The 23668-nt window shown below is 39.3% G+C and overlaps 1 protein-coding gene across 1 annotated transcript in view; it reads left to right on the top strand.

Moving 5' to 3' along the window:
- Window positions 1-22920, top strand: part of LOC149271733 (kinectin-like) — a 41462-nt gene extending 18542 nt beyond the window's left edge. The window contains exons 17-41 of the mRNA XM_089507163.1: window positions 150-184; window positions 385-475; window positions 1090-1158; window positions 1806-1843; window positions 2055-2145; window positions 2693-2761; window positions 3686-3723; window positions 3897-3987; window positions 4098-4163; window positions 4467-4507; window positions 5361-5451; window positions 5971-6048; window positions 6314-6351; window positions 7035-7125; window positions 8218-8304; window positions 13155-13244; window positions 13532-13612; window positions 13961-14050; window positions 14152-14244; window positions 14634-14705; window positions 14817-14900; window positions 18053-18136; window positions 21216-21308; window positions 21489-21612; window positions 22916-22920. Coding sequence (XP_089363289.1) covers window positions 150-184; window positions 385-475; window positions 1090-1158; window positions 1806-1843; window positions 2055-2145; window positions 2693-2761; window positions 3686-3723; window positions 3897-3987; window positions 4098-4163; window positions 4467-4507; window positions 5361-5451; window positions 5971-6048; window positions 6314-6351; window positions 7035-7125; window positions 8218-8304; window positions 13155-13244; window positions 13532-13612; window positions 13961-14050; window positions 14152-14244; window positions 14634-14705; window positions 14817-14900; window positions 18053-18136; window positions 21216-21308; window positions 21489-21612; window positions 22916-22920 — 1830 coding nt within the window. The remainder of the gene's footprint in view (window positions 1-149; window positions 185-384; window positions 476-1089; window positions 1159-1805; window positions 1844-2054; window positions 2146-2692; window positions 2762-3685; window positions 3724-3896; window positions 3988-4097; window positions 4164-4466; window positions 4508-5360; window positions 5452-5970; window positions 6049-6313; window positions 6352-7034; window positions 7126-8217; window positions 8305-13154; window positions 13245-13531; window positions 13613-13960; window positions 14051-14151; window positions 14245-14633; window positions 14706-14816; window positions 14901-18052; window positions 18137-21215; window positions 21309-21488; window positions 21613-22915) is intronic.
- Window positions 22921-23668: the final 748 nt, after the last annotated feature.

The following is a 23668-nucleotide window of genomic DNA, read 5'->3' on the forward strand; positions in this document are numbered from 1 at the left end:
TAATGAATTACAGATGCAAGTTCAAGCCCTGCAGACACAGCTTGATCAGGTCATTGTTTATTTATTTTTTTTGCTAAGTACAGCGGTATCTTCCATCATTTTTATTTATTTTTTTTTGTAGCTCTAAACACATTTTGTGTGTCTTATAGGCTAAGAAAGAACTTTTGGGACAGATGGAAATGAGGTAAGAATTTTAAGGCATGTTAAAATATACTTTAAGTGATGATGTGGGTGGATGTGTACAATTTTAAACTAATCTATCACACATGCTGTTATAATTATGAATAGTTAAGCGCGAAAGCACTAAAAATAAAAGTAATAAAACACATCCAATATCTGAGCTATAAAATGTGGTAAAAAAAATAAAAAAATGACCTCTTTAAGCATGAAAGAAAAGGATGAGAAAATCAGAACAGTGGAAGAGCTTTTGGAATCCGGCCTCATCCAGGTTGCTAACAGAGAGGAAGAACTGAGGGTAAGTAACTTTTCTGAATACTTCTATAGCATGGTTGCCGTTATGTTATATAAATATACTTAATTGTAACAAATTTCACTGTAAAAAGCCACATATTGTCTGTTCCCCAACCATATGGTTTGGGGCCAAGCAAGTGTCCCTTGACGTAGTGATGGGGATATTTCCTTCTCTCTAAGCAACCCCGACCTTACTGCGGTTGCCCTTAATGGGATCAACATAGGTTTCAATGGGGGTTTGGGCTAATGACCTAAACGAAAGGTATGCCTGCCGAACATACCTTACTAGAAATAACTCCCTTCGTCCAACTCGGCTTTGGACTCTGAAGTCCAGTTGCATTTGGGACCCTAGTATTTTTAAGCTGTTCAACCCTACTATGAGTCTGGGGTAGCCGGCAGGCAGCTCACTAACTGTTGTGGGGCTGCTGCTCCTAAATGGGCAAGTTAGCCATGATTTATCTCTTTCAAACCAGCAGCCCCTGTCAGCTCAAAGACTCTGCTATATGCCTGTATAGCGTTTCATGTTGTCCAACCACCTAATCAGGGTGACTTTTACTGAGACCAGACAGTCTTATGTTGGTATTTTCCTTTTTCGTCTTTAATTGAAATATTTCTTAGACATTAAGAGATGAAAATGCATCTTTGAAGATGGATGTGCAGAACCTGAAGGCCCAACAGACAAATCAGGTAAGCGCTCTCCCCCAAACTGTATACACACATTTCCTGCCATATATATCGTGTTTAAAGTACCCTCTTTGTTTCGGCAAAGATTTCTTTCTTGCCAAACACCTTTTGCTTTCCAGCTATTGAATGAGGGGTATCTTATACTTATGTTAGTAGAGCGCTTTGCCAATGGCGCATATTTCCCCAAGAAGTTGTTGGCCTTAAAATATTGTTTCTACCATTTTTAAAGAGTTCTAGTTGAATACTGCTGCAGAATACCTATTTCTAAGTGTTCTAGCCCTTTTCTTAGCCTTTAGGCTATTGGAACACAATGGTTTATTGGAACACAATGAAATAAAAAAACAGGTTTTTGTCAGTGCTATATACAGCACTGGGTTTTATTGCTAAGAAGAAATATATATTTTTTTCTATGGGACTTCCTCTCTGTAAGCACCATCACACCTGTTTGGTGTATAAAAGTGTAAAATGTAGGGTTCTGTATGTAAACGTTTTTGAAAACACATTTATCCAAGTAATTAGAAACACACCTGTATTTTGGTAATCCTTTTAGTTCATGGTTGGTTGATTCTGCTTTTTAAGGCAAAACAACCCTAAGGTTCTCATATTCAAAGATAACATATGCCTGTGTTTTATATTGATTTATCTTTCAGATATCACTGACGTCTGTTGTAGAAGATCTTAAAAATGTGTAAGTTGTCCCTTTTATTTAACTCTACCCTGTTGATTTATTGTATTTTATAACTTTAGTTTATTGCAATTTTCAGCGGTATCAGGCCTGCCGTGTGTGCCGATGAATGGGTCGTCCTAGGATGCCATATTTAAAAATAATAGTTTTTACTTCCTCTCGGATATGGCTTTAAATTGTGATCTGTTAAGCACCTGTATATATTTCTGCTTAGGATCCATGAGAAAGATGGGAAAATAAAGTCTGTGGAAGATCTTCTTCAGGCTGAGCATCTCAGGGCAGACAACCAGGAGAAATCTGTGCAGGTATCTGATTCCTTTCTCTGAAATCATTACTAAACCTTCTTCACAGAATGATCTTCAAGGAGATGTCGTCGCTGTGCATTAACTTAACACATGTTTTGTTTCACACTCACATTGTGTGTTTGTCATATTTTATTTTTGCCTTTTTGTTTTTCGTGCTTGGATGCCGTCTTAGTCCTTTAAGGTAGTTAGACCGAGCAATACGTTTTTTTTTCAACGCCAGTGTAAGACACTGTTAAAGTCGTTTGTAGCTCCCTATAGTGTAATTGCTTTATTTTAGGGGATTCTCGTTCCAGTACATGGTAATTCTCTTACACTGAATATATGTTGTGTGTCTGACACTTCTGTGTTTCATATATCAGCGACACATTCAAGGCCATCAGACATCCGATTTAGTAAAGAATAGCTTGAACTTGTGGCTATTCATCCAAATTAATCACAAGTGTCTTAATGTGTCACTGAACAGGCATTACGTTTGTGTGTCTGTGTGTGATCCATTTTGTGTTGCTATTATTTTCCCATCTGTCTATTTTTTTTGTTTGTTACCAAGGCGTTGAATAAGGAAATTGAGGATCTGAAGGAAGCATTAAAAAGTAACCAGCTTGAAAAGGCTGAACAGGTAACTGGCCAATTCAGTCATTATCCCTTTAAATGGCTGATTTAAAAAACAAAATTTAGTTTTGAACTCCAGACCCCAGGATTTCTGGACGTTCCTTCTTGGCAGCTGCTTGATACCGTTCTGTAATCTACTCTGTAGTGTTAACCTTGGTTTAGTAGGAAATCTGTTGACAGGTTGGTGCTTCGACCAAGTGATATAATTTCAGTTATTGCTCTTTACAAGATACTCTATAGCAGGGGTGTCCAACCTGCGGCCCTCCAGCTGCTGCAGGACTACATCTCCCATCCTCCTCAGCCAGCCCCTTAGCTGAAAGAGCATTATGAGAGATGTAGTCCTGCAGCAGCTGGAGGGCTGCAGGTTGGACGCCCCTGCTCTATAGGGTAAAGGAAAATGGCAAGAGGCTCCTAGAAACAGTGAATATTCATGCAGTAACAGTATAACAATATATAGATTTAGTCATTTTTCATGGACTAGGTTCAGGTTTTTAAATCTGTTTGACAATTCAGTTTTTCACAGTCATCCCAGTTATTGAAACTTTTTTTTTTTTCTGCCAAAAAATTTACGCGGGGAAAAACTGATGAACACGTTTCAGACCTGTTCTAATCTGAAAGCAAAATGATCCCTTTCCAAGTAGCCATAGTCCATTTCCTAGAGGGACACTCCAGCCATCATGTGCACAATTAATGGCGTTTAACCAGCAAACCTGGCGAGAATGTTTGGATCCTGGAGGTGGTGGGAAGCTGAGGCTCCGTTTAATTTATTAGAACTTGAAACAATGCACATGAAAGTACTTGCAGAGTAAGATCGAGGTGGCTGAGACACTGGGGTGTCCCTTTAAGTTAAAGGGCTGTACTCTTATTATTTTTATTCTCTTAAGCAAAATCTGTTATTTGTTCGTTACATTGTCGTGTCCTTTCTTGCCAGGTTTCCAACGCAGGCCAAGTAGAACAGCTTCAGAACGAGTATGTATGATTTATGTAGGACATAAACGTTATAACAGTGTACGTTGTTAGTGCCTAATTTTGCTTTATTATGTAATTTGTCATTGTTGTTGTCATTACGTTTCATTTTCCTTTGCCTATTCATGTCTGATCTACTAAAATACTGATGCACTGCGTTTCATCTCTATATACAGGTTGAAAGGCAAGGATGAGTTGATGAAAACATTAGAAGTGAGATATAATGAACGTGTAAATGACATAACGACCAAAGAGAAACAACTAGAGGTAAACGTTTTGCGTGCTGATCCCTGGGGGGGATAAATGGTTTGCTGCATTGGTTAATGTGACTTTAGCGGTCCGTGCTCATGTATTGTGTGTTCATGTGTGAATTTCAGGTTCTAGAGCAGGAATGCAGACACCTTAAACAGCATATTGAAGAGGTCCAGCAAAAGCTGCTGCAGGTAAAGCGCCTGGTAAAAAATTTGTGAGGGTCGGATGGGTGGTTTGTAGAGAGAATGCGCCAACGTTAGGATCTTTTATAGTTATGTTTTTTTTTATCTTGTTACTTCGCTTATATACATTGTTGGTTGTAGATCTACCTTTTACCATAAATAATAAATTACATTTTTGTTTCATTGATGCCGTTTTTTTTTCTAAATAAGATACATCACATAAATGTATGCACACACTTTTTCTTTTTAATTATTTAGGTACAGTAATGTCTCTTATTGGTACCCCAAATCAGTTTTCTTTTCTTTTTAAAGCAGGAATCTGCATCTTTGCAAATACAGGACCTACAAAAACTGTAAGTTTTAGATAAATGCTATGTACGTTAATCATTACGGGATATTTTGTGACGCGGGTGATCTGTGTAACGTAGGTTAACCCAAGTCTAGTTTTCTCCCTTTTTCTGATATTAGGTCTATCCTTTAGATTTCATCTCTATAGAGACATCTTTTTCTAAGTTGGCTCCATCTTTTCTTGGCCTGTTATGGCTGTATCCGTTTTCCATAACTGTGTTATTTATATAGGCAATTTCGTATAAGTTTGCACCAGTAGAGAAGATGGATAAACACAGAAGGGGAAAAAGAGAAGGAAAGCAATAAATGAGCGTTTCCCAGTGCTCTAGAGAGGCCCATAAAGCTATGAACCATTTTATAATAAAAACAACCTATTTTTAATTCACAATGTTAAAAGTATGCAGCACAATTATTAAAGACTCCTCAGGAGTAAGAAGTACCCCACAACACTCCATCTATGTAGTACATTACCTCAACTGGTGTTTTACCCCACAGCATTGGGAGTCTTACACCACATCGGCCTCTCTGGACAGCTGTTATTGTCCATTGTGTAGCTTGTAGCCTCCTCACTGGAAATGTGCTAACCAGACAGTTTATTTGTATGGAAGAACAAACAGGATGCGTATTTAGTAAAACGCGCCTGGTTTTAATTGTAATGTGAGAACGTTGATGTAAAACCCACCACAAACTTCAGCTATGTGTTCTCTCTGACGCTGTTATTTATATATGATTATGTGTTGGTGTCTCATAAGGATACAGTGTTCACTTTTACCTTGTGACCGCTAGTAAAAAGCATATGGGGGGGGGGGCTGGATGCATTTATCTTTAAGCGCAGTAATATTCTCTTGTACTGTGCAGACTTGAACAGCAGGAAGAGAAGATTCAGAAAGTGACGGCCACCCTGTCTGAGCGAGAAAAACTAATTGCTGAAACATCTCAGGAATTGCAGGTAACTTAAAGGGCACGTCCTACTATTTAAATCTTTTTTTTTTTTAATCTATATTTTTAAATGTTTTTGTATTTTTTTAGATTGAGGCTATTAGCCATTTGTAGGAGTTCTAGCACCCAGACTACTTATCATACTACCTAATGGTACGCAATAGAATGACTCGGTTTTATTCATGCAGCTAGACTCCCGTAGCATTGTAGAATCAGCCCAGTGTGGTGTTTGAGCAGGGAAAGTCACCCAAAATATCACATGACTGAAAACTATGACGGCCTCCATGCCTGAAGATAAAGGGAGTTTCTTGGCATTTTTATCAATGCCGACTTGGGCTGGATTAAGCATAACAAAATGGCCCTGGTATTATGTCTTGTGGCCGCCTCATGATATAAATGCATCCAACAGTTGGATATGACAGGCCACATGTAGTGTGCGACCGACTGGGCATTTAAATCTCCCGCTCGCATGGACGCATGGCATGTAGGTGATTAGAGGACTGTGCTTACTTTGTCTGCCTCTGAACAGGTTCTGAGAGCTGATAATGAAACGCTGAAAACTCAGGCCTGTGAACTACAGGAGAAACACAACCAGCAAATTCAACAGGTAGGAGCCCTTCCTCTGACCCCCAGAAGTATATTGCAAAGATGTCACATCTCATAGCTGGATTTTTAGTATATTTAGTAAATTTTAATCATTGAGAAGAAACAAAAAGGAATTTCTGTGAGGAAGTAAGCATTTTTTGCTTCTATATTAATCACAACCTAAAAAAAATATTTTACGTGTGAAAAAAAAAATTATATATATATATATGTGTGTGTTTTTCTCCAGCACACTATGCTATATATTTAAAGCTCTGTCTTGTTTTCAGGTGCAGTCAGCCAGCCCAAGTGAAGAACTGTTGAAAGCGTAAGTGGAGCCGGAGATACGTATTCTACCTTCTTGTTTTACATGTTGTCCCATAATATAACAATTCAGTGACTTCGCAGACTTTGGATACACGTTTCAGATACACATTTCAGAATAACATGTTCTGTGGAAACATAGAATTCGACGACTTATTAGCCATTATTAACCATTAAAACCATCTTGTCTTTTTGTGTTTTAATCAGCCCTTGGTCTGTTAGTTGTATGCCTATCCTGTGTATGTTTAAACTGCTATTAGCCTCTATATCTTCTGCTCGGACCCTCTGATACTGACCTACACACATGAGGGGGTTCCACAGAGAAGAAGTCTTTCTGCAAAAAAAGGAAATATTCCACGAGAGTCCAACCCCCCCATTGTGCCATAGAATATGAACGTCATGCATTTTGCCCGCTCTTATTAAGTAGCTTTCTATTTCGTATCTTAAGTAACTTGGAACTGTTGCAGAAAATAGGACTTAGAAGTGTTGAGTACCCTGAATGCCCTGTTATAACATTTTACTTTTTAATTTATTTTCTCAGGAAATCAGATTTAAAACTCAGGAAATGCTGAGATTTAAAACATTACAAATTCAAGGCATATAGGAACTGTTTTAAAACGCTTTTGCTAGATGCCCCGGAATTTTTGATTTTGTCTTTTTTTTTTTTTTTTTTTTTTTTTTTTTAAGTCTTTCAGAGAAAAATAAATCCATAACAGATTTGCAAGGTGATCTGGAGTCTCTCAGGTCTGCTCTGGAGCAGCAGAGGAAAAAAAATAATGTAAGTGCTCGGTTTGGATTGTTTTTTTTCCTATTTGGTACAAGCTCGGTATTCTGCGTACATATTTGCTGGTGAAATGACTAGCATAAGTGAAAACTGTTTAATAGCAGGTACATTTTAAGTGATTGACAAAACCCTTTCCTTGGCCTTCCTGCCTTTTATGTTTTATTTATTTTAATGTGTAACCTGTTATTTTTGGTTTTTTAGAGTAGAAGTAAAAAAATAGAATTCATCATTATTGTCTAATGATAAAATATTGACTAAAATATTGTCCCAAATCTCCACCTTCATAAGTTCAAAATTAGCGCTCAACGTAGGTAACATAAAAACCATAGAATTTGACGGCAGATGATGATCCCGTTGTAAAGGCTCGGATTTTATTCAGTCTTAATTCTTGTCTTAGATTCTCAAATTATCAAGATCTGCCAAGTATTGATGAGTGGGATTTACTTTATATTGTTTGCTATGGAAATTGATCCAAATGTCTTAAAGCAGCCCACAAAAAACTCACTACTGCCCGGTGGGCACATCTAACAGTTCTGAATGTGTAGGAACTATACCACCAGGTGATGCCCATGTTTTAGTATTTTTTAAAATGTGGTTTAGTCTATATAATATAATGCAACATTCCCCCCTACAGGTTTCTCCTCTGGGTATCCACTAACTCATTGATTACATTTGTTTGGGTTGTCTTCGCCCGGTTCTCTAAGCCGTTGTCCTTTTTCTGCTTTTATTTTTGTGGCAGGTGTCTGCTGCTTTCTTCTTTATTGCTTTCTTTTTCCACTGCTTGAGCTGTTTGGTCAGTAAAGACCCCATAAGAGAACTCAAGGTGACAATATCCTAGCTGAAAAACAAACAAACTCAAACCTGCCCTACCTCCGAAGTCTTGCTTGGAGGAATAAAGTATATTAAAATAGATTGTTACCATGTAAAACTGTCTCTGGCTCTAGAGTTTTAGCACTCTGCTGTCGTAACGCTGCTTCATGGCCGGTGCATGGGAAGAGCCAGTTGCTTAATGCAAACTATTGAATGAGCGATTGAGACTTTTAGTATTTTGGGTCGACTGAAATCATTCTTTCTAAAAATAATTAGGACCTTCGGGAGAAAAACTGGAAAGCTATGGAAGCATTGTCATCCACTGAAAAAATGCTACAGGAGAGAATGAGCAAGACAGCCAAGGTTGTAATGATGACCACCACGGGGGAAAATGTACTGTAGTCTTGGGACTAACTGTGCTGCAATCCCTATCCAGCACCGCCACGCTTTCTGTAACTTTTAGCCACGTTTAGTAGACTTAAATGCTGATACGACGTCGAACCATGCTTACCCATCTAGCTTGGAAAGATTTGGAGTTTTCAATGAAACTAATCTATCGTTGATGACTCAAGGAGATGTATGTTGAGCTACATCATCAACTTGCCTGCAGTGGCTGAACGTTTCCACAAAATTAAAGTTCTTGCCTTTGCTTTAGTCCATGAGGTTAACCAGAAAATACAGAGATAAGTCTCAGACCTTAATCAGTCCTTGGTATTGCCTTGGATTTAGCAGCCATATGCCTATCCCATGCATGTTTTAAATACCATCACTGTATTGCCCTCTACCACTACTGCTTGGAGGCTGTTCCATTTATCTACCATAATCTTAATAAAGTAAAATGTGCTTATTTGATCTTATTCTCTGAGCCTCGGGAATTTCAGACCATCTTGTGCTGACATTTCTCTTCCTTCAAAATAAACTTCCCTCCTGTACTCTATTAAATCTGATTATTTAATAAAGAATAAATATAATCTGGACAGCATCTTACTTTCCTCTTCTTCTCGAGATGCTGCTTCTGCAATGCCATTTGAATGCTCTGTATAATGTGCAAGCCAAGTCCTTTTTAGCCTTGTGGAAATTGTTCTTTTCTACATATATAACTTTCACTCCTTTTTAAATAGTTTATTTTTATTTTATTTTTTTTAACCCTATATACAGTTGCTTTTTTGTGTGTTTAGTGACCCAGCTTTTTTTCCCACCCCCCAAACCGGTAGTATCAGCTTTAAGTCATTAAGATCTCGGAAAGTTACTGGTGGCGTGGTGCTGCACCATATTATGGTCATGGAAATGTGGACTCAGGAGTTTGTTGTAACATTTAATGTTCATCTTACGCCATATCTGTAATGAAATGGGAAACCATACCTAAAATACAATGTCCTCCAGTATTATTATTATTTATTGTTTTATATAGCGCCATCAAATTCCATAGCGCTGTACAATGTGGACTTGGCAATATTCCTAGATATATGTATATATGAAATGCTTCCATGCCTTCACGGAACATACTTTACTAGGTAACAGCTTCACTTGGCGTTCTTCGCTCTTAAAGCAGATCAGTCAATTCTTCCAAAATGCTATGTTTGACAGTCTTATGTTTATTCCATGGGGAAGGGACTCTCCATCCTCTGCACTCACATAATTATTTAACCCCATTTAGTTATTTCTCCCCTGTTACCGTGCAGTCATTCTGGCAGCCTTTATAAGAAAGGAGTGTGGCAAAGGGAAGGAACTTCAGCAAATGCTCTACGTAAATAACTTGCGTTCTCCCAGACGATGGAGCTCGATTGCGTACATTACTTTGCGCATGATATGGAAGGCCCTTTCACACTGGAGGAACATGTATTGCAGATATTGTTTCCTTTTAAGAGAACAGGAAGTTTTGCTGCAGATCCGACACATAAAACTTCTGTGTACTTACCTGTTTTCTCTTTGTTCTGGTGCTTTTTCTTTTTGTTTTTATTTTCAACTCAATACGCATGCTGTCTGATCATAAATATATGTTGTTGTTGTTGTGTGTTCCTATGTGAGAATGTCACTACTGTCTTAATACTTTTACAGTTTTTGTGTTTTACTCTCATCTTTTAGAAGGTTGTTTTATGGAGTATTCAGATATTCCCAGATAAGGCCTTGGAATGGCTTTAGATGGCTACTTCTAAAACACTTGAACCATATTCTGGTTTGGGGTTTTTATTTCTCACCAGCTCCTCAAGTTGCTTTTTTTTTTTTCTTGCTTTCATCTTTTTATTCTGGCTTTTTTTTTTTTTTTTTTCTCACTTTCCCTTTTCTTTTGCTCTCTTTTGAGGTCCGCAGTCATGTATTTTTAGGAAAGGTTACCTGCAGCTGCTTCAGGAACACTTTGTGTTAACATTAGTGTTGCTTTACAAAGAGTTCCAATTATTATTGTTCTGGTCCATCGTAAGAGTCTATTAACTAAAGGGCTTGGGATTACTTGCTATAACCCGTCAATTGCCGAAAGGGCTAGTGTTAAACGCAACATGCTGGGAGGAATAGCATTGGTGTGCCTGATTAGCGAAATAGGTTAGGAATGCCTTTAATAAAGGCGAGCTTTAGAAACTGCTCAAAAGTGTTAACAAGTATGTGATAGTTTATGCTTCGTAGCATTTGATCCCTGTACACTGGCCCAAGCTCGGTGTTCTCTCCCCTTCAAAATCATCATATATTTTGCATTTAAAGGGTATTTCTTTATTTCAACTGATTATATCTGCTAAAACACGGCCTCATTTTGTCCAAAAAGTAAACTTACCCGGGATTTTATTGAAATTAAAAAAGCGCGTGCAATAAAATGGGAAGTGTGCGTGTGTTTGTATGTATGTATAATACCGTGTTGGCTCAAATATAGGCCGCACTTTTTCCCCCCACTTTAAGTCTTTAAAGTGTGGGTGCGGCCTATATTCGGGGTCTGACGCCCGGGACATGCAGGCAGCGGGGTTAGGATACAGATCCCCCGCAGCGGTGCAGGGGACCTGCATCCTACTCCCCGATACGCTTAGACAGCCTCCCCTGCCAGCACTTTCCACGGGGGGGGGTGCCGGCACGGGAGGTTGTCTGGCAGCATATCTCGGGGGGGGGGGGGGAGACAGAGTGGCAGCATGTTTTTTTGGTGCTTTTTTAAAGAAAAAAAACTTTTTCTTTAAAAAAGCACCAAACTTTTAGGGTGCGGCCTATATACGGGGGCGGCCTATATGAGCCAATACGGTATATGGTAGTTGGAACCTCACCCTAGAATAAAACATGCTTTGTAACCCTGAAGAGCACAGTTAATGTTTCAATGTAGAAGGCAGGTAGTGTGCTCTTTACATGGTCCTTGGCAAATGTAGAAGTCCATAGACATAGAAACTTTGTTACTGTTCTAGGCATACGGACTAATTATTTTGTCTGGGTTTCTGACCATTTGGTCCTAAAAAGATTTAGATGTCAGTGTTACAAGTTTAACGAAGTAAAGCATTAGGGTCACATGATGCATAATAACATTCCCTAAAAACATGTAAACTGTTTTTTTTTTTTTTGTTTGAGATACTATTTGAGAAGCCTGCCCTATTTTCTTTCATCTCACCTGTTTTTGTTTTAACCATATCCATGCCATGAAGTGTTTTGTGCATTTTCTTCAGATATGTTTAATCGTTGAGTGAACGTGGTTTGCAGTATGTAGCACATTTATGGCATTATAAGGGTTGTATAAGCGATTCTTTTCTGTCTTTAATAATAATAATGAAGCCCTGGGCAGACAGTGAGATGAAAGTCTGTGCAGCCGCTGGCACAGCTCCCCATTGTCCTAGAAATGACTTATGATCTGTGTGCCTCTTGATGCTGGATGTTGGGAAATGATGTCATACCCCAGCATTCTGCGACACGGGGTGATGGGCAGACAGAAGAAGAGATTTAGGCTAGGTTTCCACTTGGGTTTTTGTCCTGCGTTTTTTTTCTTGATGAAAAACGCCAAGAAAACTGCCACTGCATTTTCCTGCGTTTTGGCGTTTTTTTCTGGAGTTTTTTCTGGCGTTTTAGCCTTTCTGTGGAAATTGCTTTTTTTGACCTTAGGCAGTTTTTCCAGCCTTTACAAGTTAGAAGTTTCACCCAGCTAAAAAAGGGATTAGGATAAATGGCAAGTATCTGCCCCCTGATGTCATTTACTTGGTAGAGTTCTACTTAAACGCCCCGGCGGACCCCTTTGTCACTTTTCTGTGGTTTGTAAGGCCTGCTTTATTCCGAATGTCTGCTCCTCTAGGAAGATTGGCCCCAAATGATGGTGCAAATTGTTTGCTGTTGCTTTTGGCACGCAGGATCCAGTTGATGTGTCGCGTATGTTTGTTTGTAATGGCATGTTTGTTCCAAATGGTGTAGAATTCAATATGAACTTTGTTTTGTGTGAAACTGTTTGTTTCCAGCCTATTTCTCGTAGGACACAGATACTGGGTCCATTCTCTGCATTGTAACTGTGGAAAAAACGCCATAAAAAACGCCAAGGCAATAAACCCACATGGCTTTTTCATGGCGTTTTTTTCTCTCCCATAGACTTCTATTGGAGAAAAACGCCAAGATTTCCTTGCAAAAAACGCCAGAGTGTCAACATGCTGCGATTTTGAAAAACTGCCACAGAGCCCAAAAAAGCAGAAAAACGCCAAAGAGGACTGAAAAAACGCCAAACAAAAAAACGCCAAGTGGATATGGCATTCTGCGATTTCCTATTGAAGAACAGCTAACATCTGGCTGCTGCGTTTTTTGACTAAAAAAACGCCAGGTGGCGCTATTGGCGTTTTTATGGGCGTTTTTAGCTAAAAAAAAACCAAGTGGAAACCTAGCCTTAGATATGTCTGTAGGGCCGGTGCACAGGTCTCATCCCCATTGTGCTGTGAAACCTTAGCATGCATTTAGCAGCTGTCAAGAGGGTCCGAGGGACTACCCTGTGGACCCCCAAGATAAGCCCTGGTCGTCTGCCCCTTTTAACCCGAGTTAGACAGCTGAAGCACTTTGAATGTGGCATGCTCTGAATGTGTGAATTTGTTAAAATATATATCAAATATCGGAATGCCAGACAAGCATGATGGCGTGTAGATCAGTTTAGGGAAAAACTAATCTAATGATTACAATTTCTGTGCATAATAACTTGAATTAATACCTAATCTCTTTCCTGAATCAAATATATCACCCCCGCCCTTTGTATATTGACACGGCCACTGAAATCTGTGTTGTAGGAGAAAGAGCAGCGGGTGCAAGCCGCAGAGACAGAGGCTCGGGAAATCCTGCAGAAGCTGTTCCCCGGTGTGTCCGTTGCTGCAAGTTTGGTAAGAAAACTGTCTGCAGAAGTCTGTCTTTGGGTTGTGTTGCCCCCAACTCAGGACTATGCAAATACACCTCTCCAGAAGGGACTTCTGAACAACTGGACCCTTTGGATCAGCTTGAGATTTCATGAAGCCCCCCCCCCCCCCCCCAAAAAAAAATTAAAAAATATTGAACTGGCTTCAGGCAACAAAAAAATATTCTGCATTTTGCACATTGGGTATTTTTTGGGGGGCATGCAGAAGAAAATTCTAAATGCTGCTTCTCATCAGTATAATTTGTATAATTCTAGGGTCATGGTGAATGGGTCCAGGAGTTTGGCAAGTTGGCAAGAGTGAGTTTGATTGAAAATGCTGGAACAGAGAAAGCGAAGGTGAGTTTCCTGCATACTACAACATGCTTAATGTTACTTTGGTTAAACAGTAATAGAAATGTTAGGCGTTAGTTAAAAAAAAATAAAAATGTTTTTATAGAAACCATCCATAAAGCGTGATCTAAGGAGTGGTAGATAAAATCTGCTCTTACAGGATACCGTCTAAGTGTCCTGTTTTTTCTAAGAAAGTCCCAGTTTACAGGCACTGTCAGGCATAGCTGCCACGCTGTCCTGTGTCTCGATTTAAAGAGATTTATACAGTTCAGGAATCTTTTTATAAAAAAAATAACCGGTAGGTATCTGGATGCGATCTGTGTTAATGAACCAAACAATCTTGTTTCTCTCAAGGAAATGGAGCAGAAGTTGAAGGAGGCGGAAGAAATCCATTCAATGTTGCAGCTAGAGTGTGAAAAGTATAAGTCGGTTCTTGCAGAAACGGTAAGAAAAGGGGTTTTTTTTTAATTCTTCCGCCAGTAGCGTGTTCGAGAGGTACTTTAGAGATGTGAAGTTCAGATATGTTGAACCCCGTGTGTTTACAGGAAGGTATCCTGCAGAGACTGCAGCGAAGTGTTGAGGAGGAAGAAGGAAGGTGGAAGATTAAGGTTGAAGAATCTCAAAAGGAACTGAAAGAGGTTTGTACAAATTCTCCATTGTATTTACGTACGAACTAATGTGCTTGATCGCTTTTTATAGTGTGGGAAGGCAAAATATTCTGCTATACATAAATGTAGCCATTCCCAGGTTAGAGTGTGGAGAAGTTCATAGTAAACTCCTGTTCCAATAAATAAATCGCATAGAGGCTAGGGTCTGTTCAGGAGATGTTTGTGTCGATTGCTGAACAGTTGAAGTTCCAACTTCATGATCTCGGTGAAACATCATCCCGAGTGAAATTGTCCTAAAAAAAAAAAAAATTTACGTTAAGATAGTTAGGACCCATATTGTGTTTGGATTTTTTTTTCTGTGTTCTTCAGTTGAATAAACTTTGTATGTTTTGAGTCTAAACTATGTGGTTTGCCCTTAGGTGCTATCTTCTGTACGTTCTTTGGAACAGGAAGTGGAAATATTGAGAAATAGAGAGAAGGAAGCAGAAAACGTAAGTGGGGTTTTTTTTTGTAAGTCGCATCTCACACAGATAAAATGTTTTATATTATGCTTTATGGTTTTACAGATTTTTTTTCACCTTTTTTCCCCACTTTTTTTCCAGCTTGTAAAAGAGAAGGAACATCTGGAAACTGAGCTGGAGAAGGCAGAACTTGAAAGAGCCACCTATGTATCGGAAGTTAGAGAGGTACAAAGCACAGTGTTATTCTTTCACTTGCCTGCAAATGGGTGTAAGCATACCTGTGTATCCCCTCTATGCAATCGCTCTCTTTCCCTGCCCCAAGCTATTTTCATTGCAGGAGATGTATTATAAAGTACTTTATTATTATTAATCATCATTCTTTGCAAAACTTACACTAAAGCAGAAAGGGTTGGGTTTTTTTTGGGGGGGGGGCAGGGGATATTTAACAGAACTTCTGAAATAGGACAATCTTGCTGACCACATTCTCACTGCAATGAAAGTTCCTCTTCCAATTAACTGAGGGAACCTTGTGTATTGGTTTATTGCTAAAAAATAGGAACTTTCGCGTATCAGCTATTGGGCATCACAAAAAAAGGTTCAGGCATCAAGTGTTTGGGCTTTTCTTAATATGAAGGTAACGGCGCATTAAGAGTCTTCTCATATGACCCAGGTAGAGGATAGGTTTGTTTTTTTTAGGGCAACTAGGATTATTCATATATAAGAAGCACATAAAACACCTTTAGGGCAAAAGCTTTAAAACATCTGAACTTCATTTCAGCTCAAAGATCTGTTGACTGAATTGCAGAGAAAACTTGATGGTTCATATTCAGAAGCAATAAGGCAAAATGGAGAGCTGTCTTTGGTAAGATGCCCTGTTCCCCATCATGTGCCTGGAGATCTCCCTTCTAACTGCTTGCTAATCTGTCGTGTGTTTTTGGAACTGCTACGCTTCCTGGGCTCCAATCCTGCCAGTTCAGTTATCTCCTTTCCCCCGTTCAGGCTTTCTTTTTCAACTTAAATGCTCGCTGTCATCATATGCATGTAAACTGTATATTGTATAAGGACTGGGAAGTCAGAAAACCTTGAAGTACCAAAAAGAACAAGAAAAAATAACACTTATTTTCTTTGTGCTGTACGCATGGACATTACATTTCTTTGTGAGACGTGCAAAATGTGGCAGAACAAAAGTTAACCACCGTGGAGACCCCAGTATGAGGAGCGATTTCAGATGTTTGCTGTTAATGTAAAGAAGAAGCTTAACCCATTCCTTATATCCCAGCCCAGATATGGGATGATGACCATAGTACTCACTACACCTGATCTCCATGCCATTAGATGCAATGTTCTGGCCGTTTGTCGGAATTGGAGGAACGCAAAAACAAACATTATTTTAATTGTATTGTTTTACGACAAAGTAAAGCAAAAGATGTTCTTACTACCCACTGTTAGGAAGAAGCTTGCTTTTCGCTTCATCTGTTATATTTTTCTGGGCGTGATGTCATGGATGTGGAAGTACCCTCTGCAGTTAAAGTTACTGTGCTTTTTCTAAATAATTTTTTTGAGAAATTGTGTATCTCCACAATGGATGCCACTAGACTGACGTACTTATAGTCAATTATAGTTTAATTAGACCTTGCTATCTGGACTGCCATGCCTCCAAAGAGAAGGAACACACCAGGTGCAAGACCAGTCCCCATCTTCAGCCATGCAGTCCTTGCTGAAGAAGGAAAGTATGGAGTGGAGTAAGAATTCTTTGGCCGGAATATTGTAGATCTGTTTGGCTCCTGTCAAAGCAAGCACGACTTCAAGAAGAAATATCATGTTCAGAGAAATTACAGTGTAAAATCTATAGATCTTGTAGTGCCATTTACTACTACTAGACGATCTAAGTATTGGGAAAGGATGAACATTTCTTGCATCAATGATTTCCTTGGTATCGAGAGCTGCAGAATATATTAAGTGGTGGTCCCTGGCCAGAAGGGGCAGCCTACCATAATGGGCCCATTTGTACTGATTTAAGGACTGCTGTATTATGTGAAATCATTTAATGTGTGACCAAAACAGTCTCTTTGCTACTTCGTTACTGTAATTGATCAGCAGTAGAGCATGTCTACTAAGCACATGGTATACAATCAGATTTTCCTTTTGATGTTGGTCCCCTGTGCATGTTATAGACCGATGTCTTTTCATGGGGTGTGGGAAGATTCTTGCATCTCTCGTTGTGTCAAAAATATAACTTGATCGCACACAGCTTAAGAACATAACCTACAAACAGGAGTCCGTGAGACGGTAACCGCAGTTCTGGAAACTACCCAGCAGCCAAAAATACTATGGCAGTGGGACTTTTCAGCCAGTTTGTCGGGTGCTTTAATTGTGCCGCCACTTGTCTTTCTAATTCGAACCTGCCCTTCTGCATTACTTTATTCAATGATTGTGTGTGGTGTTTTTTTCTCTATCTTTCTTAAATTGTATCGTTCCTAGTTTGGCTAATTACTGGTTGGCTTACTTGCTTAGACCGTCTGTTACTAAACAATCAGCCTTTGGGGTTGGAAGGGGTTACCTAGGCGAATATTTGTGCAAATATGTTTGCCATGTAAGGAATACAACGTGTCATTAAGAATTATCAGAAACATCTGCCTTGTTTCTGCAAAAAAAACCAACTCAAATCTATCCACCATGATATCATGATGGAGGGTGCGTAATTTCAAAACAGAAGGAATATGTTTCTAAATGCAGCGTTTCCTTTTCGAAATTACTAAAACAAAGCAATAATTTAGTTCCTTTGATCTATAATGTGATATCTGTAAATTTCTATACCATTGATCTAAAAGAGGTTTAATAGTGAAATTAGTTGTCTCTGGTGACTTGTCTTTGAAATTGCATAACATTTTACTAACTCTTCAGACCTTAAAGCAGATCATAAGGATCAGTAGTGGGTTCCCAAAGAGAAAATCGCTGCACATGTCTTAATTCCACCAGGGATTATAGTGAAAGTACCTGTAGATGTATAAACAATCTAGATACGTTTTGCATTTTAATGTGATAAAATTTTACATCTACGCCCATGCTTGCCACACTTCTTAAGAATAATTAGATGGCATTTAAGGTTTAGGGTTTCTGCCATAGGCCACTTAGTTCTATATCTGCCTTGAGGAAGGCCAGACGTTGTGGACTTGTCATGCGTGCTCTACCTCCATCTCTGTCCACCATGTTCTGTTCATTCATCCAGTAGGACCTCCTGGCCTGCGATGATCATGTCAGGAAGGCAGCTTTAGTAACTGGGTGAAGGCTAACTCTGGGATGCATTTGTTTCCTTTATGTGCGTGTTTTATGTACAGAGATCTAGTAACCAGAATTTTATTCTGTTTACTCCGTAGCTGAAGACTCAGCTGCACGAAACTTTGCAGAAACTGGAAGGAGAGCAGAACGAGAGACAGAAAGTTGCAAGCGACTTGCATGAGGTAATGCGTTGTGCCTTCATTTTACAGGGGAAACCATTCCTGGTGCTCTAGGCTGTGTAGTTCTACACCTCATTCACTAAGCCTTTAGTCATGTCTATAAAGAAGAATTTGGTGGTAAGCGATGTACCTAATAGACGCTCTACAGAAACTCGCTGTGTGGTGTGACTTAAATATCAGAATACCACGCATCACTCGTGTATCGTGTTAATTGTACAAGAAAGGGGTGGTCCTGATATATCCCAACTTGATTCCTTTCATGTTTTGTATGTTATAGAATGTAGTTGCCGCTTACTGGTGTCCAGTGAATATAAGGCAATGGCATTAATTATAAACAATAATATTTCTTGTCTCCGGCTAGTTCCTTAACCCCTTCGTGACAAAGGCTGATTTTACTTTTTGTACCCTTTGTGACAATGGCCGTTTTAACATTTCTGCGCTGCTCGTGTTTAGCTGTAATTTTCTTCTTTCCCGTTTACTGAACCCACACACATTAGATATTGTTTTTTTCAGGACAAGAAGGGCTTTCTTTAGATGACATTGTTTTGATTGTATCATATTATTTACTATTAAAAAAGTATAAAATATGGTGAAAAATTTAGAAAAAAATGACTTTCTAACTTTTAGTTGAAAAATCTTTTACTCATCTATAAAAGGTAATAAAAAAACCTGCTAAATAGATTCTACTATTTGTCCTGAGTTTAGAAATACCCAATGTTTTTATGTTTTTTTGCTTTTTTCTGCACGTTATGGAGCAATAAGTACAGGTAGCGTTTTGCTATTTCAAAGCCATTTTTTCCAAATCTGGTAATTCTTCCCCCCCATGTGCCATTTCGGGTATCTTTGAAGCCGGCCAATGCAATTTACCCCATCAAGTCATATATTTTTGAAAACTAGACAGCCCAGGGTATTCCAAATGCTGGTATTTTAACCCTTTCCAAGCACTTATTCTACCATCAGCCTTTGTCAAACTTTATGGTAGTAATTTTTTTGCATTTGTTTTTTCACACACATTTTACTTTAGGTATAAATAAACAGGTTCTGGTATATGTCACTATCAAAAAACACCGCAATATGTGTTTAGCAACATCTCCTGAGTACAGCGATACCTCACATGAATGATTTTGCCTGGCTGTTTGGGGGCAAAAGGGCCACATTTGGGGCATGTACATTTTTCAATGTTGAACTTTGGCATTTGGGGATCCACTGCCCATGCCCTATTTGGTACATCTTTGAGCCGGGCCATTTCAGTGTGCCCAATAAAGCTATATATTTTTGAAAACTAGACACCCCAGGGTATTTCAAATGCTAGTATTTTAACTCTTTCCATGCACCATATCTACCACCAGTCTTTGTCAAACTTTGTGATAGTCATTTTTTTCCATTTGTTTTGTCACACACATTTTACTTCAGGTATGAATTAAAAAGTTCTCGTATATGTCACTATCACAAAACACCCCAATATGTGTTCAGCAACATCTCCTGAGCGCAGTGATACCCCACATGAATGATTTTGCCTGGCTGTTCGGGGGCAAAAGAGCCACATTTGGGGCATGCACATTTTTCAATGTTGAACTTTGGCATTTGGGGATCCACTGCCCATGCCCTATTTGGTACATCTTTGAGCCGGGCCATTTCAGTGTGCCCAACAAAACCATATATTTTTGAAAACTAGACACCCCAGGGTATTTTAAATGCTGGTATTTTAACTCTTTGCATGCACACATTTTACCACCAGCATTTTTTTAAAGTTTGCAGTAGTATTTTTGTGTGTGTATTTTTCCCACACACACCTACTTTATGTATGAATTTACAGCTCCTGGTATATGCCGCTGTCACACGACACCCCAATATGTGTTCAGCAACATCTCCTGAGTACAGTGATACCCCACATGCATGGGTTTGTCATTTTTGGGGGGAACTAAAAGGCCACATTTGGTACGTGTGCATTTTTCTAATTGGAAATTAGATGTGTGGCCATCCTTCCCGCCGTGTTAATTGGGACCTTGTTGAACCCGGCCAATTCAATTTACCCCATCAAATCATACATTTTTTAAAAGTAGACACCCCATGGGCATTTAATATGCCAGTATTTTAACTCTTTCCATGCGAGAATTGTTTTAAGCTAATATGCTAATTTTAGGACTTGCTCACAAAAATATATTTTTTATATATATATATTTTTTTTTTTATTTTTTTTACATTTTTTTTCAACTTGAAGGTTCCCCTGATAGTGACATCAGTGGGAAATTATTTTTACATTTTACTGTTTTTTTACTATTTTTTTTCTAATTATTATTAATTTTATTTTATTTTTAATTTATTTTTTCTAATCACACTGTGATTAGAAAGCTGAGCTCCATTGACTTGCATGGTTGAATGCAGTACCTATATTCAACCTGCAAGTGGAGCCAGAGTTCTCTAGAGGGTCTGGAGACCGTCTAGCGAACTTTTTAGACTTTATTGTTTTTCTGTATTGCAGATGGCGAAGATCACCGGCAGCTGCGGCTGTGACCGCTCTCCGGAGCGGTCACAGTCCATCCCCAGGTAAGTGTTTGGTGTCGCTGGATGCCTCCTGATCGAGGCATTCCAGCGACACCATTTAAGTTTAGGAGGCGATCGTTGATCGCCTCCTAAACGCTTTTAAAACGGGCGTCCGCCGCCATACAAAGTATGGCGGATGTTGACGCCCCAGGGAGGGGCCAGAGATGGCCCCTTTGTGCCGATAATGGCGTTGCTGAATGCCTCGAGGTCGAGGCATTACAGCAACGTCGTTTCGGTGCAGAAAGCGAAAATAGATCGCTTTCTGCACCCGTTTAATGACGTGCCGGTCCTGGCACGTCATTTGTCGTTATCGACATGAATTTCCGTGACGTGCCCGGACCGGCAATTGTCATCAAGGGGTTAAAGACTTGTTTGTTTCATTAACTGGGGCCAGTTGATGGCCTGAAACAAATGGGAATGAGTGCTCTTACTTCTATTAGTAAGCAGTATGGTTGCTAGCTGGTCAATTTCATCTTCCACGGTACGTAGTGATCTTAAATGCACGTTTACGGAGGTGTTTTCTACCCCTTTCTCCCAGGCTCAGAAGTCACTGGACCTCATTCAACTGGAAATTCTGAAAGCTGCTGGTGACGCCAATGTCATAGAGAACAGCGACATTTCTCCGGAACCGGTAAATCACACCGTGAGGTTCCATAACCACCATGTTTAGTTTGTATATGGCCTGAGCGTGCTATCTCCTCCAAATACACTACAGTATGAAAATGTATGCTAAAAAACACATTCTCAGCTGTATTTTTGTGTAATATATGCATATCTTCCTGTTATATTAACTTTTTTTTGCTATTCTTAGGAGGGACAGGAAACAAAAGAGAAGATGTCTCCCAGTTTAAGTCAGTCAGTAACGCGCTTACAGCAGTGTCTCCAGGCTGTGAACCAGCAGCTCACAAAGGGAAGAGAGCAGTTTCAGATAATAGGTAAGAGATTCTGCTTCTGATGTAGATGAATTGTTTTGGCTCAGTGTGCAGGATCCCTGGGATTCCCACTGCTCGGCCACTAGAGGGTGCTAGAGACTACATCTGTGCTGCAAGGGGGACAGGTCCGCAGAGCAGGCCCATCCTCCAAAATAAATGCAAACAGGGCTCAAATTGGGCTTTTAGGTTAATATCTAATGGCTCCTGGTGATAAAATTAAAGGGAAGCCATTTCTGTGGCACTGGTTTAGACTTCGCCCATGTACAGGTGCTGACTGCATAGTCCTGTAATGGGATGTATGTGTCATTACTTGCAAAGTTACTGGTTGATCTTATTTCAAGTAGCAGCCACTAAAACTTAAAAAGCATTTAAATTGGTGTCTTCGGTGCTGCATATAAGGACATTGAGATCGTAAGCCTGCAAGAGCAGGGCCCTTTTCCAGTATTTTCCGTCCCAGTGTATTGTCATTTTAAATTGTTGATTATTTTAAGTGTCCCCTATTGTAACAACGCTATATAAATAAATACGCTAACAAGATTGCCTAGACAGAGCTGCCACAATGTAGCTTTTCCATAGTATGTGTGCAGCTATTTAATTAAATTCCCTGTGGGATATACAGCCGTGCAAACTATAATTAAACTCCCCAACAAGTCATTGGGTGAATGAGAATTATTTTATGAAGTCACACTCAGGATCTGATTTTCAACCATAGGTAGCCACTAATATTATTTGGGTCTGTTTTTTTGTAAAATAACCGATCTGTGTAAAAACTATTTTGGGTTTGTTTGCATTAGTGGTCAAGACTTTAGAGGTCATTTCTTCAGATGTTCAAGGGAAAAAGCGACCTCCTAAGTCTACCTCTGTGTTAATTCTTATACTTATGCTGAAGGGCCCGCTTCAATGAGGTCTCAGTTGGCCCTGAACATTGTATAGTTAATGTGTGGTGATTTGTTGTCTTTCATCTCAATGCACTCTGCATTATATAGGAACGCAATGCCCATGCACTAACTGGGCTCAAAACTCATGATTTAGTGAGTAAGTCCCTTAGTGGTCTAGGCCATAGCTGTGCCACAGAGACTGGGTGCTCTTTGATAAAAATGTCCACTTTTACTCGGCTGGCATGTTGGGAGACCATAGCTACAGGTCTTCTAATTTGGTCTTCAATAGCCGACTGATTTCCACCTGCCATCTTTCTTCTGTAATGAGTTCACTCTTTGAGGCGATCGGCAAAGCCAGCCCTGGTCTCTGCATATGATGACACCTTGTATGATGCCCGTCTTACCGACCGTGTCCATTCTCTTTGCAGGATGAAGTCACCGAGGGATTGTTCGCTTGGGGAGATAACGGAAGGCATTGTATTATATTTTGCCAAATTAAAGCCTTATTTATGTGTTCACCCTTTCTACTTTGTCAAACACTGAACAGAGCTACGTCTTTTCTAAATCTTGTAAAACTAGTGATTTCAGTCAGGAAAGAAACCCTCCCTGCATACAGTTTAGTTTTATAGTAAAAATAAATTTTAAAAAAATCTGTTGGGATATTTAGATCTTTACATTCCTGAAGCTACCATAAAAAAGTGTACCTCTTATCCTATTTTCCTCAGTACAGATTTATGCAGAAGAATCCGCTATGGTAAAGATATTGTATCCTTTTTTTTTTTTGTTGTTTTTTTTTGATCCAATTAACCCAATAAATAATAAAACTAAACATAACATGATGGATGTCTAATAAATAAAACAGCGTAAGATTAAATTTTACGTTTTTTTTCAAGAAACCAGATGTTTTGGGAATGAACATGAGCATTGTATACAAGTACGTTTTATAAAGCATTTAAGCATTAATAAAAAAAAAACCCACAAAAAATAAATAAACCAGTGTAGTTTACTACCTAACCTCCTTATTAACAAAGCATGGCGGGGGGGGGAATCAGAATTTCATTCAAGACTCCCCCCTGGCAGCAGAAGCCAGCGTCGCTGGCTTTCTGCTGCCCGACCTCCTGTAACAGCTTCCGGCGCGAAGCCGGAAAACTGTTACAGATAGAAATGCCCGATCACGTGAT

The sequence above is a fragment of the Sceloporus occidentalis genome, unplaced genomic scaffold (assembly GCF_023333645.1).
Source record: "Sceloporus occidentalis isolate IW3139 unplaced genomic scaffold, rSceOcc1.0.p SCAF_466, whole genome shotgun sequence".
In the NCBI taxonomy this organism is placed as follows: Eukaryota; Metazoa; Chordata; class Lepidosauria; order Squamata; family Phrynosomatidae; genus Sceloporus; species Sceloporus occidentalis.